Source organism: Schistocerca americana, chromosome 7, assembly GCF_021461395.2.
Source record: "Schistocerca americana isolate TAMUIC-IGC-003095 chromosome 7, iqSchAmer2.1, whole genome shotgun sequence".
Taxonomy (NCBI): domain Eukaryota; kingdom Metazoa; phylum Arthropoda; class Insecta; order Orthoptera; family Acrididae; genus Schistocerca; species Schistocerca americana.
The window spans coordinates 568,559,974-568,577,429 of NC_060125.1; the positions used below are offsets into that span (position 1 = coordinate 568,559,974).

The window sequence follows — 17,456 nt, forward strand, 5'->3', positions numbered from 1 at the left end:
TTCCCTGTTTTTTTTATTCTGACAGTGCTAGCGACCTAGCAGTTGTAGAGCGAAAATTGTGTGATGAAGTTAAACGCAGCAGTTTCTCTCGATAGCGCCGAGTGATGATTACGTCAACACTTCCGCCCAGACGTCTCCGCCCACCGCAAAGACCGCTGTTGTCATTTAGATCTTTGTTATCATTTTCAGCAACTATTTTTGATGAATGCTGATGTGAAGAACTAGCACCCTAGCTGCGATAAAAAACTTTTTATTTTACTTTTTAAATTTATTTATTTATTTTTACCGGAACGGATGTACTATTTCTTTTCATCGGGAATCTTGTTATTCCATTCACACAATCATATCCAAGTGCAACCGGACCTCTTTCTGTCACCTCTACTTTCCTCACACAGTCAAAGAGAAAGACTCGACGTGATGATAGCTCAAAAAGCAGTAAGATTCCTTCACACAGTGAAAGTAAAATTATGTTCTACTGCAATTTCAAACGAATAATTTCAAATATTTACTGAAAATAGCGAAAAAAGTACAGTATAAAATGAATATACCGGCGCTCATAATTGCCATTTCGATATCGATATATCGTAGGAAAAAATATCGCCTATACACATCGAAGAATGTTTGGAAGATCATCGGTATATCGATATTTTATCAACAGCCCTAGAACAGAGCCAAATCGCGAAAACAGTTCCATACCGGAATACCACCTCTTCGGTACTTCAAATGGTTCAAATGGCTCTGAGCACCATGGGACTTAACAGCCATGGTCATCAGTCCCCCTTCGGTACTTCACTGTAGGCACTACACAAGATGGCAGGTAAAATTATTCTGGAATTCGCCGAACCCATACCCTCCGATCGAAGTGCAACAAGTACAGCGCGATTCATCCCACCAAATCGCTCGTTTCCAGTCTCTGTTTTCCAGCTGCGTCAGTCTGTGCACCACCTCAGGCGTCGCTTAGCATTCGTTATACGAATGTGGGGCTTATGGGGAGCAGCTCCACCATAAAACCCCATTCTTTTAACTCACTCCAGTCAGTGAATGAAAATTAGGGGGAAAAATCGTGTACTCACAAATTCTTGTGCAGTCTTACGTGGGAGAGCCATCAACAACACACTAAATATCTTGACAGATGTAGTATGAGCGTGGGGGTGTGGTGGACTTGAAGGGTCACTATTTTATCTGTTTCTCGAATAACTCGAAAACTGCGGCTTCTGGTGAAAATGTTTCCCAGTACTAAACAAAACCACATTACGTTTCCTGGAAAAAAGTTTAATTATTTTTTTCTAGGGCTAATAGCTTTCGCGTTGCAGGGGACAAAAAATCGCATATGATTATGAATAGTATCTTAATAGTGTAAAATTAATGTTTATTGTTAAATGAAGTGGATTAAGAACAAATATTAAATATGTGCACCACATCCAAGTGCAACGTACGCTCGATCTGCTCCTCGTGACCTGTGCCTTTTCGGCCTTTGACCTTCATGCTCCTCACGCTTCCAGTGAGGACACGGTATTCCGGCAGTACATGGAGGTTTCTCGTGTGTTGCAGGCCATCCGCTGCACGGTCGCTAACTGCTCCTGCGAGTGCTTCACGCCCGGCAAGATGAACATCCGTTACTGCGACACCTGTGGACACAGCTGGGTGCCCCACGGTAAGTACCGCACATACCACTGCTCTCACAGCCTCCAAACAGGCAGCCAGCCCTGGGTAAACTCTTCTATATGAGCGCTGGGGGCCGAAACGTAATAACAACTTCGTTTCTGCTCCAGAGCATTATTAATATTTGGATAGTTTCCAGTGCCAAGGCTTAGCTCCTTACGTGTATCGTGATAACAAAAGACATTATGTCAGAAGTGAAACGTTTGACTGTTACTGTCCTCAGACAAGTGATGTACTTTTGTGGCCGTGATTATTTGTTCAAAATAATGTTAAGTGTAAGCAACACTCTGATGACTGCGGGATAACTGAGAACCTTTGTTGAACATTAACGCCAATATCGTTGCAGCGGAAGCATTACGCCTTCCAGATGTCATAAGCAGGATGTTTGTTCTCAGACTGCCCGAATATTGGAAAATTTGTGATTAGCTTGTTGACAAATGCCTAAACATAAAAACAGAAACGTCACAGCACTTGCATTTTATATTCTTTGCAAAAATCACTTGAAACTCCGCTGTAACTGCACAACTTAACCCTTTCTAAAGAAATAGCCTATGTTAGTCATTAAATTTGTGAATCTTAGGGGATATCTTAATTTTGATCTTCTGCTATTGGAGTAGATACTTCGTTACTTGAAACGAAACGCTGACCCTATATTACTGCTCCCTCTTTCGCCAAAATGAAGAACTCTTACGTCCAAACACTTCTCTTGCTATTACGACTGTCGTCTCTGACTTTTTTCTTCTCAGTCTGTGGTCGCAACAAGGCGACAGCACATTAGCTTCAGCGTTATTGACAATGGAGTTCCTGGATAATATTACTCCGAGAAACAAAGCTGTCGCCAATGGACACGAAAATTGACACTTGTATTCACTAAATTTCCTCATAGGGCGGGTTTCGTACTTCCATGGTTGCAAAGCAAAACTCATTTCTGTTACTTTGCAGTAAGATTTCCCCAGCAAGTCAGTCATCAATATTTAGTTTGATCCATTTATTCTGCCACTCGTAACTATGTTACATTTGTGACAAAGTATTCCATCTATAAAGAACGGAAACCAACATCCGACTCACACCAAACTAAATGTGGGGTCCGAATCAGATTACATAAATTCAGTAGACTATGTTCAGTTCTCGCTTAAATTTAAAATTTACACGTCTTCTGAAAACCAATAGGGAACAGGAAGAGGGTGAAACTAAACGTCAATTTCAAATGAAAAATTACCTTTTATTGGAAGAACTAAAACCTATTACTATATAGAATGGAAGAGGAAGAAAAGGCTCTGGAGGAGAAAATCAATAACACCCCCTGAAAGTCGAAATTTTGTCACTCGAACAGGCCTCATGTTCGGACCTAGCTTGTGTTCTCCCTGGCTCTTGAGCCTTCTCTGAGAATATCTTTCACCTACTAGAAGTAGAGAGTGTCCATAAATTATCTTTACAACTTAAAACTTTAATACCGTTAAAACTACACAAGACATTAACAAACGGTTTTCGACATGTGATGAGACAAATCATGAAGTTTTGTCTCCTCATTCATACACATCAATGGGTTCGCCCTTAGTGGCACGAATAATGAATGTCTAGTCAGGATTCCATTTCTCTCCACGTACCATTCAGGATCTGTACGGTGACATCTTCAAATCCATTGCAAATGCGTGCCTTCAAGTCTTGCAGGTCTTTATCCTTGGTTCGGTACACCAGATCCTTTATGAGACGCCACAGGAAGAAGACACGGGATCGTGGCGGCCATCGAACTGCACCATCTCGCCCAATCCTCTTATCCGCAACATTTTCATCCAGAAATTGACAGACATTTAGGGACCAGTGGAGTGGTGCCCCATACTGCTGGAATATGAAATCAGGTTGCAAGTATTCCAACGGTGGCTCAGCAACTCTTGTAACTTGTCTGGGTAAACACCACCGTTGACGGCAGACTCGATGAAAGAGAACCGACCAATGATACAATTGTGCATCAGTCAGTACCAAATACTGACATTGAGACTGTCTCTTTCCACTTCATGTGCAACATGAGGTTGCTGTGAATCCCGTATACGAACGTTATGACTGTTCAGTTGGCGAACAGATGAAACACAGCCTAGTCCGAAAAACAAATCTTTTCCAAAACGTCATTGTTTGCCTCAATTTTGCCTAGAATACCCACTGCAAACTGTTCGCTCTGAGGTTTGTCCGTAGGCTTCAATGTCTGAAGCAGCTGTACATTGTAGGAACATAGCCGTAACTTATTAAGAAAGACATTGTGCAGTGTTGAACGCCTCACTTGCAACTTCTGGCCGCCGTAAGCACCGATTTTGTCGGACTACTTGCAAACTCCTGCCGTACCTTGTGCACGTTGGCGTCTGAAACAGGTGGGCCACCCACCCCATTTTTATAGAGAACACTATTGTTTCCATAAATAACGTATGCCAAGCCCGAATGGTTGCTCGGGACGGAGGTTGCCTTCCATACCGTATTCGAAAAGTTTCGTTGCACTTGAGTATCGGTCATCGTCTGCATGAACGAAATTACACATTGAGCTTTCTCCTGTGGCGTCCACATTTTATCAGGTTTTCAGTTTCATTTTAGCGTCAAAAGGTAAAAGAAAACTTTCAGCTATCTTATCACATGTTGAAAACTACTTGCGGTATTAGTACACTTTTGAAGTCTTTAAAATCTTAAGTTGTAAAGATAGTTTATGAACACCCTGTACTCTATCTTTCCTACTTTGTTACAAATGACAGACGACCAGACATAGGCCTTGTCGCTTTCACTGTATTGTGTATTACATTACAGTATACTAGACAATAATGAAAAATAAAATGTTTCCTTTGTGTGATTTACAACCATGCTGCCTTCTAGCAACCGCTTGAGCGAATTGCGACAGATCTTCAAGCTACGCGCTCATGGAAAAGTTTATATCGCCCAGTCTCTCTGTATTTGGTTTACTTGGAAATATTGGTGATTGTAGCAAGTGTCATATGTATACGTAAGTCTGCAGACTGTCGCGGCCGTTGACACTGAAAGTAAAATCTTCTACGCCCTTATGTCGGATCATGTTCCCCTTCAGCTGCTTCTACACGACCGAAGTTTCGATCCGCCCGCTGGGATTTTCTTCAGGTTTTTCTGTTGCCCTGTCTGTGTTCAGCTAAGTGAGTACACTGTAAGATCGTGAAGATGATCCCAGCAGAGAAGAAACGGAAGCGGAACATAGTGCGACGTAACTACCTAGAAGATTATATCGTACTTATGTCAGGTTCGCCAGGTGATAGCTGCAGTAACGGTAGTGCTGTGTAGCTACCTTTATGTCGCCAGATTATATTATCCAGAAGAACGGTATCCAGGCGGTTACGTTAAAATTAGGAACATATTGGCGGCACTGGCAGATTTTATCTCAAATATATAAAAAATTCTACGATGGATTTTAGAGATGTTTACTCACCAAGAGAGAGTGTACATATTGTATTTTGCTTTAGAAAAATCAACAGATTACAATCTCCGACATAGATTACAGTCAAAACTTATTCATCGAACTTCAGTGTTCGCTCCAGCATACTGACATGTTTGTACTATTTCAGAGTGCACTATCGTCTGCACCAGCATCTATAGTGGTGCTTTATTGATCGCTGTACTATGTTTAGTGTATGATACTAGGTATCATTTCCATTTGTGTCCTACCTGTTGCGTTCACGAGCGATGCGTGAACAAGCTCCTGCACTATTTCAATGTTGAAGTACTTGTGCTTTATGTAACCAAGAGCTCGTGACGCATTATTCGACTAATCTCTGAGTCAAATTACGCTTCCATGACTAATCACACATTGAATTTTCTCTGTAACCCTCGCATGCAGAAGAAACACATGTACTGCACAGGGGCAACTCTTCTCCACTTAGGCGTCCTGGGGTAGTACGAGTTACATACTGATAAATAAGTAGAGCTCCAAAACTGGTAGAAAGAGTATATTATACGACACGTCACACACAAATGAGATTATGTTCACCAAAAGAATTATAACTTTATGATGAATCTAACACCGGAACCGTCGTAAATACGGAGCTTAGCGTTCTTTGAAAGAAATCTATCAAGGAACGAAGGAAGAATGCCTTTACTTGAATGACTATAAGGCTATTCAACCACCTCATCAACTTCGATGTGTTGTAGCGCAAAATCTCCTAAAGTAAGTTAAAAACTATAAAACTTTATTCAGGAGCTTCAACCAAAAATGACATTTACTTCCACTTAGCGTAACGAAAGTGCGACCGTGTTAATGTCCCGCTAAACCGTCTTAACCAGGTAAGTCACGAGCTGTTGCCACTCTTTGTGTGTTGAAAACCTCCTACAGTGCCGCGATATGCTTTTGATTCTACTCTCCCTCTGATAATCTGACTAGTGTTCACAATTAACTGTTAATAAGGCTGGTTGTGGCCTGGATCATCTCCGTTACGCATCACACAGTAACTATACAAATTTACTGCCTCAAAGATATGCCCACAAAATATGTAAACAAAAAAAGGAAAAAGTCAAAAAAATAAAAGACAAATTTACTGAAGTACCCTCACAAACAATATTTAGTGGGCATGTGTATTTGCAACGCTGTTTCACAACGTCGATTCACACACAAAGCGCTAATATCCCAGTGGTAGAAACATAGTAATCTTCATTCGTATCAGCAAAAATACACGTCATTCACATGCTCGCATTCGTACAGAACTGAACACGCATCATAGTAATCAGAATGAATGATGTCAATTACACAATTGCAATATAGTGGCCTAAAACAAGTGTTATATTCGAACTACAAACTGCCAGGTACAACATAGTGTGATTCTGATTAAAAATTTTAGCCATCAAACAAGCGATCAAGTATCTGATAGCTGTTTCATTAGATATGCAATTTAACTATGCGTTCCATAATGGTTCACGCTTTTTACTGTTATCCAGGCCATACGAACAGATGAAAGGCATCGAAAATCAATTCAAACAGAAGCACAAGGTAAATGTTCACTGCACTCGCTATATTCTGAGATCAAGCGTGTATGAAGTTACGAAGTGCCCAATTTAAAAACTGAGCAGACTCTAACAGAACTAAAGCTGTTTACTGACGTACTATCATTGCTTTGTTGTCATAGGAAATGCTTCCGGCGGCTCCAGTTTCGTCAGTAAGCGAATCTTCACTTGCTCAGTCATCTCGGGCGTTGTCCAGTTCTCCTGTTACCATTTTGCACGTACAGATTATTCTCTTGATATTGGTAAGGGAGAGAAAGATATGGACAGAGAGAGAGAGAGAGAGAGAGAGGAAAGAAGGAGATGTTCACACAAAGACAGAGTGAAGAGAGGAAGAGACGAACACAGATAAAGAAGAAAAAAGGAGATGAACAGCGACAGGGAAGGCTTAAAGGAAATGGACAGAGAGAAGGGGGAGGAAAAGATGCGTGGAATCTACGTACGTTACATACGCTTGTGTGGGCAAAGATGCGTGTAATAGGCTAGTGTGTATATTGGGGCTAACCAATATTCGCACCCTCGGACGCCACAGCTCGATGCCTTGTATATTAACAGCACAAAAAGTCTAACAAATGTTTGTCCCGTGCATATTTTCGGTAGAAAATGGAGTGGAAGGAAGGCAATTAGGCAAAACTGCAACCGCAGTGGATACAGTTTTGGGTTCGAAAATTTTAATTCGAGAGCTCAATTCCGGGCCTAGGCGTAACCGTGTTATTAAATAATTTTTATCTGCCCAATTATGGTTTAGTACACTGTTCCTTAAACGATACAAATCCTACAAGTACCTTTTTTTTTAAAAAAAAACATTGAAAGTAACAAGTGTTGGTCATACATGCTGAAACATTCACAATCAGTCCATTTAATGTAAACATAGTCCACATAATTATGAAGCCGTCACCGGCTTGCAGAATGCCTTGTTGATAATCTGGGTCCCATGACTTCGTGGGGTCTGCGCCACATCCGAAACCTACCACCAGTTCTCACAAGGGAACCTCCTCATCGCACCCCACTCAGATTTAGTTATAAGTTGGCACAGTGGATAGGCCTTGAAAAACTGAATACAGATCAATCGAGAAAACAGGAAGAAGTTGTGTAGAGCTATGAAAAAAATAAGCAAAATATACAAACTGAGTAGTCAATGCCGAACATATACAACATCAAGGATAATGAGAGCCTAAGAGCCCCGTGGTACCGTGGCTAGCATGAGCGGCTGCGGAACGAGGGATCCTTCGTTCAAATCCACCCTCGAGCGAAAAGTTCAGTCTGCTTTCGGCTGCGGTGGGGCGAGGACGTCCGCTGCGCCCCGCCGTGCGCGACCGTGAGCGATTGCTTGTGTTTACCTTCTCGCGGCGTGAGTTGTATTTGTTCCAAGTTCAGTGCGACTATGGCACACACATGGCGCCACGATACGATCAAAATTACTTTCCAACCAGATCACGCGAGTCCTCGAACCTATGAAATAGAACAGTTCATACGCGACGACCTACGTTTAGATCCGGCGACTGTCGTCGGAATACATTTTTCTATAACGGCGAGCGTGGTTTATGTGAAAATGAGCAGTGCAGAGGTCTGCGCGACAGTGGTGTCTAAATACTCGAACTCTCTCAGATTGAAACATTCTGACGGGCATATCGGTGCAGTGACGGTAGATCATGCAGGCATGGGCCTAAGGACTGTACGGGTTTTTGAGCTCCCCTTCGAGGTCACTGAGGAAGTTGTCAAGGACGCCTTCCGACCATATGGCAGTGTTATCAGCCACGTTGCAGAAAAGTGGCAAACTTTCTCGACGTATAAGGTCTACAATGGTGTGCGCCAAATTAAACTTGAGCTCAAGAAACATGTGCCGTCCTATTTGAACATCGGTGGCTGTCGTGCAATCATCATGTACGACGGTCAACCGCGTACCTGTTCCGGATGTGGGCAGGAAGGCCATGTTCGATCGAGCTGCTTACAACTTAGAATTACGCAGATACCAGTGGGAGACTCCGTTTCCCCGACGGAGACGACAATCCTGCCCCTCACGTACGCTCAGACGACGATGCGCACCATAGTTGAGGACGAAACGGGCGATCAGACACATCCATCGACGCCAGAAGTACCACGGGAGGAAGAGGAAGGACCTTCGGTGCCAACCCATAGGTCGCCCCCTCCACAGCAACAACAGCAGCAACAGTCCCACGGACTCCAGACGCAACATAACATTCAGAACGCAATGGACGTGGACGCGAACATTGTCCCGACCGCGGCTTTCCTAGCGGAAGGTGATACGACGCTGGATTGCCTCCCACATTCGGATACGGATGTCCACGTTCGAAAGCAACGTTCGCCCCGACGACGCAAGCGACGTCGGCGGACCCCTTCTGACGATTGCCTCCTACACACGGCCGGTCAAGAAGGTGACATCTCATCAGACAGCATGGATGCTGCGCCTGCTGAGGATATAAGTGGTGTAGACGGTTCACTTGCCCATACTACGAGTGCCCAGTTACTTCTTGCACCACAAACGCGGCAGGTCGCGTCGATGGATGGCGATCCGTCTACCTCTACCAAAGACGACGTACGTGAGAGAGATTTAGGTGTCGATCAGCCACACAGCATCGTGTTGCACCCACTGTGGTCGGACGATGTTGAGGAACTTCCTAAAGAGGGCACGGGTGACAGGGGAGGGGGCGGCATTGGGGATGCCACTACTAGCGTGAACTACTCATAATTTGTAACGGGTTTGGTGGGTCCGGCATCTCTTGCGTTTAGCTTTTATTGCCATGGCGTCTACCCTAGGTGAAGAGGCTAGGCAGCACACCTTTCGCCTTGCCACAATCAATATCAACGCGATAAGGGCACCACACAAACTGACAATGCCACAACGCATGTTTGATGCGGCGGACATCGACGTGGCCCTCTTACAGGAAGTATGTGTCGCTAGTTTCCCTGACTTCTACGGATATACCACCCACATCTCCTACGCCTCTTCTACCGATTGTGGCGTGGCTGTTCTGCTACGGGACGGTTTGGTGGCTACGGACGTACTGTACTTACCGAGTGCAAGAGCCGTGGCAGTAACTGTCAACGGTGTACGACGCATCAATGTATATGCCCCTTCAGGAACAGGGAGACGGAGAGATCGGGCCCGCTTTTTTTCGGAAGATATTACGCGTCTATTTATGGGCCGCGTAGACGATATGGTGATCGGAGGAGATTTTAACTGTACATTATCTCCGTCTGATCAGCAGCCACATCACGTCCCGTGTGCGGAATTGGAAATGCTAGTGCGTGACCTCCACCTGATCGACACGTGGCGCCACATCCATGGCCCAGCTCCTGGTTACACCCATTATACAAGTCGGTTAGACAGGATTTACGTCACACGCACCCTTTCGACGGCGACGAGAGGAGCAGGGCTCTGGCCCACTGCATTCACCGACCACACAGCCTATTTTGCACCATTGCCCTCCAACCTGCACGTGTGTGGCGCAGCAGGCCCCCTTGGAAACTGAACGTCGCCCATCTGGACGAGCCGGCATGTAAAGGTGCTATCGAAGAGTCGTGGAACGCGTCCTTACAGCGTCGTGGTCGTTACCGATCGACCCTCAGTTGGTGGATTGAATGTGCGAAACCTGCTCTTAGGCGCACCTTCATGGCTTACGGCCGGGAAGCGGCGGCATGGAGGAGGAACACGGAAAACTTTTATTACACCGTCCTACGGGAATGTCTTGCTATGGAGCCCTCACCTGACAGGCAGATCATAGTCAATCGCGCGAAAGCGCAGCTCGTTTCCTTAGCACGCCATCACTTACAAGGCGCTGTTATACGGTCGCGTGCTCCAGACATGATACAGTCAGAAAGGCCATCTATGCACCACGTGCTCCTAGAACGCAGGAGGCGCCGTAGGGCACTGGTAACCGACATGATAACGGACGACGGACGACACGTGGCAGAACAAGCAGATATAGCAGAAGCCTTCTATGGCATTACGCTCAACTTTATTCAGCAGTGCTCCCTGATATGGCGACGGTAGACACCGTTTCAGCACATGTCCACGGTACAGTTCCACCAGACATGGTACCGACTTTACTGGGAGAAGTGACAGAAGAGGAAGTGCTCGACGCCATTGGTAAAGGTGCTCCCCATAAATCACCAGGAATTGATGGATTACCATTAGAGTTCTATCGAGCATTTAAACAACTGTTGGTACCGTGTTGGGTTGAAATTTGTCAGGAATTGATGTCCCCGGATATACCGTTGCCTGCACCGTTCTTGGAAGGACTGATTGTCCCCATCCATAAGCCGAAGGGACGGAATCATGTCCGCGATTATCGCCCCTTAACGTTACTGAACAGCGACTTCAAGATCTTTTCGAGGCTGCTATCAGAACGTCTTCACGGCACACTATTGCACGTCCTGTCCAGCGATCAGATGTCCTTGGGGGGACCCAACAACATCGGAACTGCGTTATGTCGTTACAGAGATCTCATCTCCCTTTCACGGGTGAGACGTTTGCCGGCAGCCCTGGCGTCTATCGACTTTAGCCAGGCTTTTGACCGTGTGGGCCACACTTTCCTCACGGCCGTTCTACGGCGCGTGGAATACTCCGACCCCTTTATCACAGTGCTCACACGCCTTCTGCATGGGGCTAATTCTCGAGTTCTTGTTAATGGAAGACTGACGGCACCCATGCCGATCCGCCGATCAGTACGACACGGACGTCCATTATCAACTTTGTTATTTGCATTGGCCTTAGAACCCTTGTTGTGTGGTCTCCGAGACAGGCTCACTGGGATACAGTTTGGCGGCTCCATCTATCGCTGAACCGCATATGCGGATGATTTGATGATCGTCATACGAGGAGCTGACGATATGGCCGCGGCGTTGGACTGGATTGCAACCTACGGTACAGCTTCTGGTAGCCAAATCAACGTTGACAAGTCCATCGCCTTGAGCATCGGGATTGGGCTACCGCAGGAACACATTGCCCCCTTACGCTTCAGTGATACTGTACGCTGCTTGGGCTTAGATTTCATGAACGACATGCGACGCGCGACGACGCTCAATTATCGACGCCTTCTTAACCAAATTAGGGCCGGAATTGGAAATCAGCGCTTGCGATCCCTCAACATCGTTCAGCGGGCGTATTATGCCAATGTATACCTTGCGTCCCGCATACCGCATGTCGCCCAAACGCTACCCATTCCGAAACCTTTGGCTCGTAGCATTATGGCAGCGCTGGGGTACTTCGTCACCTCTGGTATGTTACTGAAGATCAGATACGTATCTCTTACCCTCCCCAAGGAAAAAGGTGGTCTCGGCCTAGTTAACGTCCATGATAGGGCCATTGCCCTCTATGTTAGCTCACATTTATGTCTGCTGCGCCGTTATCCTACTAGCCTCACGAGTCTGCTTCTGACGGCGCTACGACCTGCTTCACTAAGAGCGCCGGTGCCACTACAGGACATCCCAGCGCCCCTCTTTTATATAGGACGTTTCTATTTAGAACAAAGTTATTGCAGTGTAGCGCTCACGACACCACAAATGGCCACAACTCGACGCCTATATCATGACATGCTGCAACGTCGCCCCCTAAATGTGGTCGAACTAAAATATCCTGACGTACGGTGGCGCGTGGTGTGGAAGACTGTACACGATACCATGCTTGATTCCGATGTTGTTTCCCAATGGCACGTAGTCGTTAATGGGAAGCTGGTGACGCAAGAACGTCTCTACAGTATCCACATGGCAGAATCTCCCAATTGTGTGGGTTCTAATACTGTAGATTCTGACGAGCACCACCTCAGCTGTGGACAGGCGGAACCGGTTTGGCACCTAGTGCGGCAGATGCTGGCTTATCTCTTGCAAGTTAGGCCGGAGCATATATCTGCACGCACGTTATTGTTTCCGGATGAGACATTTTACCCCAAGACTCGAACCAACTCCGTCACCTGGATACGTGGACATGCGGTCCATTACCTCTGTCGTGGCGGACACAAGAATTTCCTTGACTTCTGGTTCTATTTGCAAGAAAGACATCATGCTATTTCCGGGCATACCAGATATCGACAGTGCTTCGCAAACTACCTATGGAGTGCCTTTCACAGCCCGCCGTGCAGCTGGAATGTTCCAGGCAGTGGCAGATGAGATCAGAACGAACTGCAAACGAGCATATATTGAACAATCTTTATCAGTGGGCGCAGTCGCTGGGAAGCCTAACTACGACGTGGTAGCTTTCTTTTCATGTTATTTATGTTTCATATCTTCGATGGTGTCTTCATTCTCTTTTAGTTTTCCAGGCTTGATTAACTATGACTGTTCGCACATTGATATCTATATACATAAAAAAGATTTAAAAAAGTGGGCAGGAGACCTGCGTTCGAATCCAAATAAATACACAAGAACAAAATGACCAACAAATAAAATAAAATAAAGTATTATACCCTTTCCTTTCTCCTTTTATTTTTTTATAAAATGTTCAGAGGCATATTTAATTTTTGTTCGTTGGCGGAACCTGAAGTGGTGGCGAATGGACGTCCTAGTTAGCTTTAGGATGAAAGTGGCGGTGGCACTAACTTTGTTTTTGTTTTTAGGCTAGATAGGTTTTTGGGGGTAGTATGGGTGATAGGGGCCAACGCCTGAAGTGGAAGAGGTAATTTTCTTTCTTTATTAAAAAAAAAGTTTACTTTCTTTATTTTAGCATAGTTATAATCTGTCCGTTCCGTTCGTTCATTGACGTCTCTGTTCACTGTATTAAGTTTAGTGTCTGTGTTTTGCGACTGCACCGCAAAACCTTGCCATTAGTAGACGAAAGGACGTGCCTCTCCAATGGGAACCGAAAACATTTGATCGCAAGGTCATAGGTCAACCGATTCCTCCACTGGAAAACACGTCTGATATAATCGATACGACACTGGTGACGACATGTGCGTCACATGACAGGAATGTGTTGTCTACCCACATAACTTGTACACTTGGCGAAAGGGTAAAACGTTCTTCTACCTTGCCCGATTTAGGTTTTCTTGTGGATGTGATAATCACTCCCAAAAAAGTGATGAAAACGTAAGAGTTTGTCACATAAACTGCAACAAATTATTGCAACAGTTTCACAGTCGCACAGTTCTCCCTGTGCTCTGTCAAAACATATGTTTTTAACGATTTCAAATTTTTCCGTGTGTAGACCGTCAAATCCTGCATATGTCCAAGCACATCTGAACATGTCCTGGAATTTTGGAGATCGAAGTTCATTATGTGTGAGTGCCTGAACTTTGATAACTGTCTGAAAATAAAAAATTAAACTTTTTACTCGAGGGAAGACTTGAACCAAGGACCTCTCATTCCGTAGCTGCTCACGCTAACCACGGGACCACGGCGCTCCTGAGCTCGTATTATCCTTGATGTTGCCTATGTTGCTCATGGACTACTCAGTTTGTATATTTTGCTTATTTTTTTCATAGATCCACACAAATTCTTCCTGTTTTCTCGATTGATCTGTGTTCAGATTTTCAAGGCCTATCCACTGTGCCAACTTATACCTAAATCTGAGGGGGGGTGCGATGGGGAGGTTCCCTCGTCAGCAACTGAAATGGGGACATACGTCGCCCGGCCACGGTCTTCCAGTCGTCTAGTGTCCAGCTGATGTGGTCACAATGTCGTGCGGTTAACAAAGCTACTCGCGTCGGTCGTCTGCTACCGTGAACGCCAAATTTCGCCGCAGTGTCGTAACGGGTACGTTCGTCGTACGTCCTACATTGATTTGTGGGCTATTTCACGCAGTGTTGCTTGTCTTTTAGCACTGACAACTCTACGCAAACGCCGCCGGTGTCAGAAGTTAAGTGAAGGCCGTTGGCCCCTGCCTTGTCCGTGGTGAGAGTTGCCTGAAATTCGGTATTCTCGGCACACTATTGATGTCGGCCGGCCGCGGTGGTCTAGCGGTTCTAGGCGCGCAGTCCGGAGCCGCGCGACTGCTACGGTCGCAGGTTCGAATCCTACCTCGGGCATGGATGTGTGTGATGACCTTAGGTTAGTTAAGTTCTAGGGGACTGATGACCACAGTAGTTTAGTCCCATAGTGCTCAGAGCCATTTGAACCATTTTGTTGATGTCGGAATATTGAATTCCCTAACGATTTCTGCCTCGTGATGGCTGGGTGTTGTGTGCTGTCCTTAGGTTAGTTAGGTTTAAGTAGTTCTAAGTTCTAGGGGACTGATGACCATAGATGTTAAGTCCCATAGTGCTCAGAGCCAGCCTAACGATTTCCGAAATGGAATGTCCCATGCATCTTGCTCGAACTACCGTTCCACGTTCGAAGTCTGTTAATTCCCGTCGAACCGCCATAACCACGTCTGCAACCGTTCCGCAAGAATCATCTGAGTACCAATGACAGCTTACCCAATCCACTGCCCTTTTATACCTTGAGTACGCGATTCTGTTTGTAGGTGTGTACATCGCGATTCCATGACTTGTCATCCCAGTATATAGCAAAATTTATAGTGAAATATAAAAAATATAAATACGGAAATTTACACTGCATAATTCCACTTATTTTACATAATTACGCAAGCGGTTTGTTAGTCGTTCTGTACGTGGGTCCACACACGAGGAAAACATAGAATTTCGTTGGCCAATGTTGTTTAGCACACCAGCTGGCGCGGGCTAGTAGATCAGCATTACTGGTGTACACTCGTGGTGGGCGGTTGCTGCGGCCGTAGCAGACCTCTTGTCGCCAGCAGGGACGCGGCGCCGCCCAAGCATGGCCGCCTGCCACGCCGTAATCGGATGAGGCCTCATTAACAACACGTCCGACCCAGCGGCGCGGGCTCTGATGCGCCGACAAGCCGATTCCGACCCCGTCAATACTGGCATTCCGAATTCGATATCACACACGGACGCACACACACACACACACACACACACACACACACACACACACACGGGCGCGCACGCTGAATACGCCTGCTGGTCCCTGCGACAGCACAGCATCAACACTGCCCTTTCGCATTGACAAGGACGCCTCAAATGTCCACACTGCCGTCAGTGAGATCGTAACACTTTACAGTTGCCGAAAACTTTGCATTACCACAGGACGATCACGTCGCACTGGCGAAGTGATAAAACTTACGACACGTGTAGACAACTAGATCAGCTTGACAGCTGTAATGCCTGTGTTGAGCTTGCGTCACTTTTCCTTTTCCGGGCTGCCTCTAATTAAACATTGAGTAGCCGCTTGAAGGCGACACCTTCGGAAGTTTACTTTTTTGCAGAACACCACCTGTCGCATTCAGTTTCTCTTATTGGCCGGTTTCGCTCTTTCATTTAAAACGAGCATCATCAGATTCTCTGGAATTTACAGTTTCAAGTACACTGAAATGTAATCAGTGAACTTATGTACCTCATGCTACACTACTGGCCATTAAAACTGCTACATCAAGAAGAAATGCAGATGATAAACGGGCATGCATTGGACAAATAGATTATACTAGAACTGATATGTGATTACATTTCCACGCAATTTGGGTGCATAGATCCTGAGAAATCAGTACCCAGAACAGCCACCTCTGGCCGTAATAACGGCCTTGATAGGCCTGGACACTGAGTCAAACAGAGCTTGGATGGCGTGTACAGGTACAATAGCCCATGCAGCTTCAACACGATACCACAGGTCATCAAGAGTAGTGACTGGCGTATTGTGACGACCCAGTTGCTCGGTCACCATTGAGCAGACGTTTTCAATTGGTGAGAGATCTGGAGAATGTGCCGGCCAGGGTAGTAGTCGAACATTTTCTGTATCCAGAAAGGCCCGTACAGGACCTGCAACATGCCATCGTGCATCATCCTGCTGAAACGTAGGGTTTCGCAGGGATCGAATGAAGGGTAGAGCCACAGGTCGTAACACATCTGAAATGTAACGTCCACTGTTCACAGTGCCTCAATGCGAACGAGAGGTGACCTAGACGTGTAACCAATCCACCCCATACCATCACGCCGGGTGATACGCAAGTATGGCGATGACGAATACACGCTTCCAATGTGCGTTCACCGCTGTGTCGCCAAACACGGATGCGACCATAATGATGCTGTAAAGAGAACCTGGATTTATCCGAAAAAATGACGTTTTGGCATTCGTGCACCCAGGATCGTCGTTGAGTACACCATCGCAGGCGCTCCTCTCTGTGATGCAGCGTCAAGGGTAACCGCAGCCGTAGTCTCCGAGCTGATAGTCCGTGCTGCTGCAAACGTCGTCGAACTGTTTGTGCAGATGGTTGTTGTCTTGCAAACTTCCCCATCAGTTGCCTTAGGGATCGGGACGTGTATGCACGATCCGTTACAGCCGTGCGGATAAGATGCCTATCATCACGACTGCTAGTGATACGAGGCCGTTGGGATCTAGCACGGCTTCCGTATTACCCGCCGGAACCCAACGATTTCATATTATGCTAACGGTCATTGGATCTCGACCAACGCGAGCAGCAATGCCGCGATACGGTAAGCCGCAATCGCGATAGGCTACAATTCGACCTTTATCAAAGTCAGAAACGAGATGGTACGCATTTCTCCTCCTTACACGAGGCATCACAACAACGTTTCACCAGGCAACGCCGGTCAACTGCTGTTTGTGTATGATAAGTCGCAGCACGTTGTAGGTGTCGCCACGGGCGCCAACCTTGTGTGAATGCTCTGAAAAGCTATTCATTTCCGTATCACAGCATCTTCTTCCAGTCGGTTAAATTTCGCGTCTGTAGCAGGTCATCTTCGTGGTGTAGCAAATGTAATGGCCAGTGGTGTATAAATGCAAGAGACTCTAATATTTCTCTTGTT

General features: G+C 45.9%; 1 protein-coding gene across 1 annotated transcript in view; it reads left to right on the forward strand.

Moving 5' to 3' along the window:
• The window catches only part of LOC124623095 (zinc finger protein basonuclin-2-like), a 549,889-nt gene that overhangs the window by 199,046 nt on the left and 333,387 nt on the right, over positions 1–17,456 (forward strand). Inside the window, exon 3 of the mRNA XM_047148885.1 lies at positions 1,552–1,654. Within this exon, the coding sequence (XP_047004841.1) occupies positions 1,552–1,654 (103 nt within the window). The remainder of the gene's footprint in view (positions 1–1,551; positions 1,655–17,456) is intronic.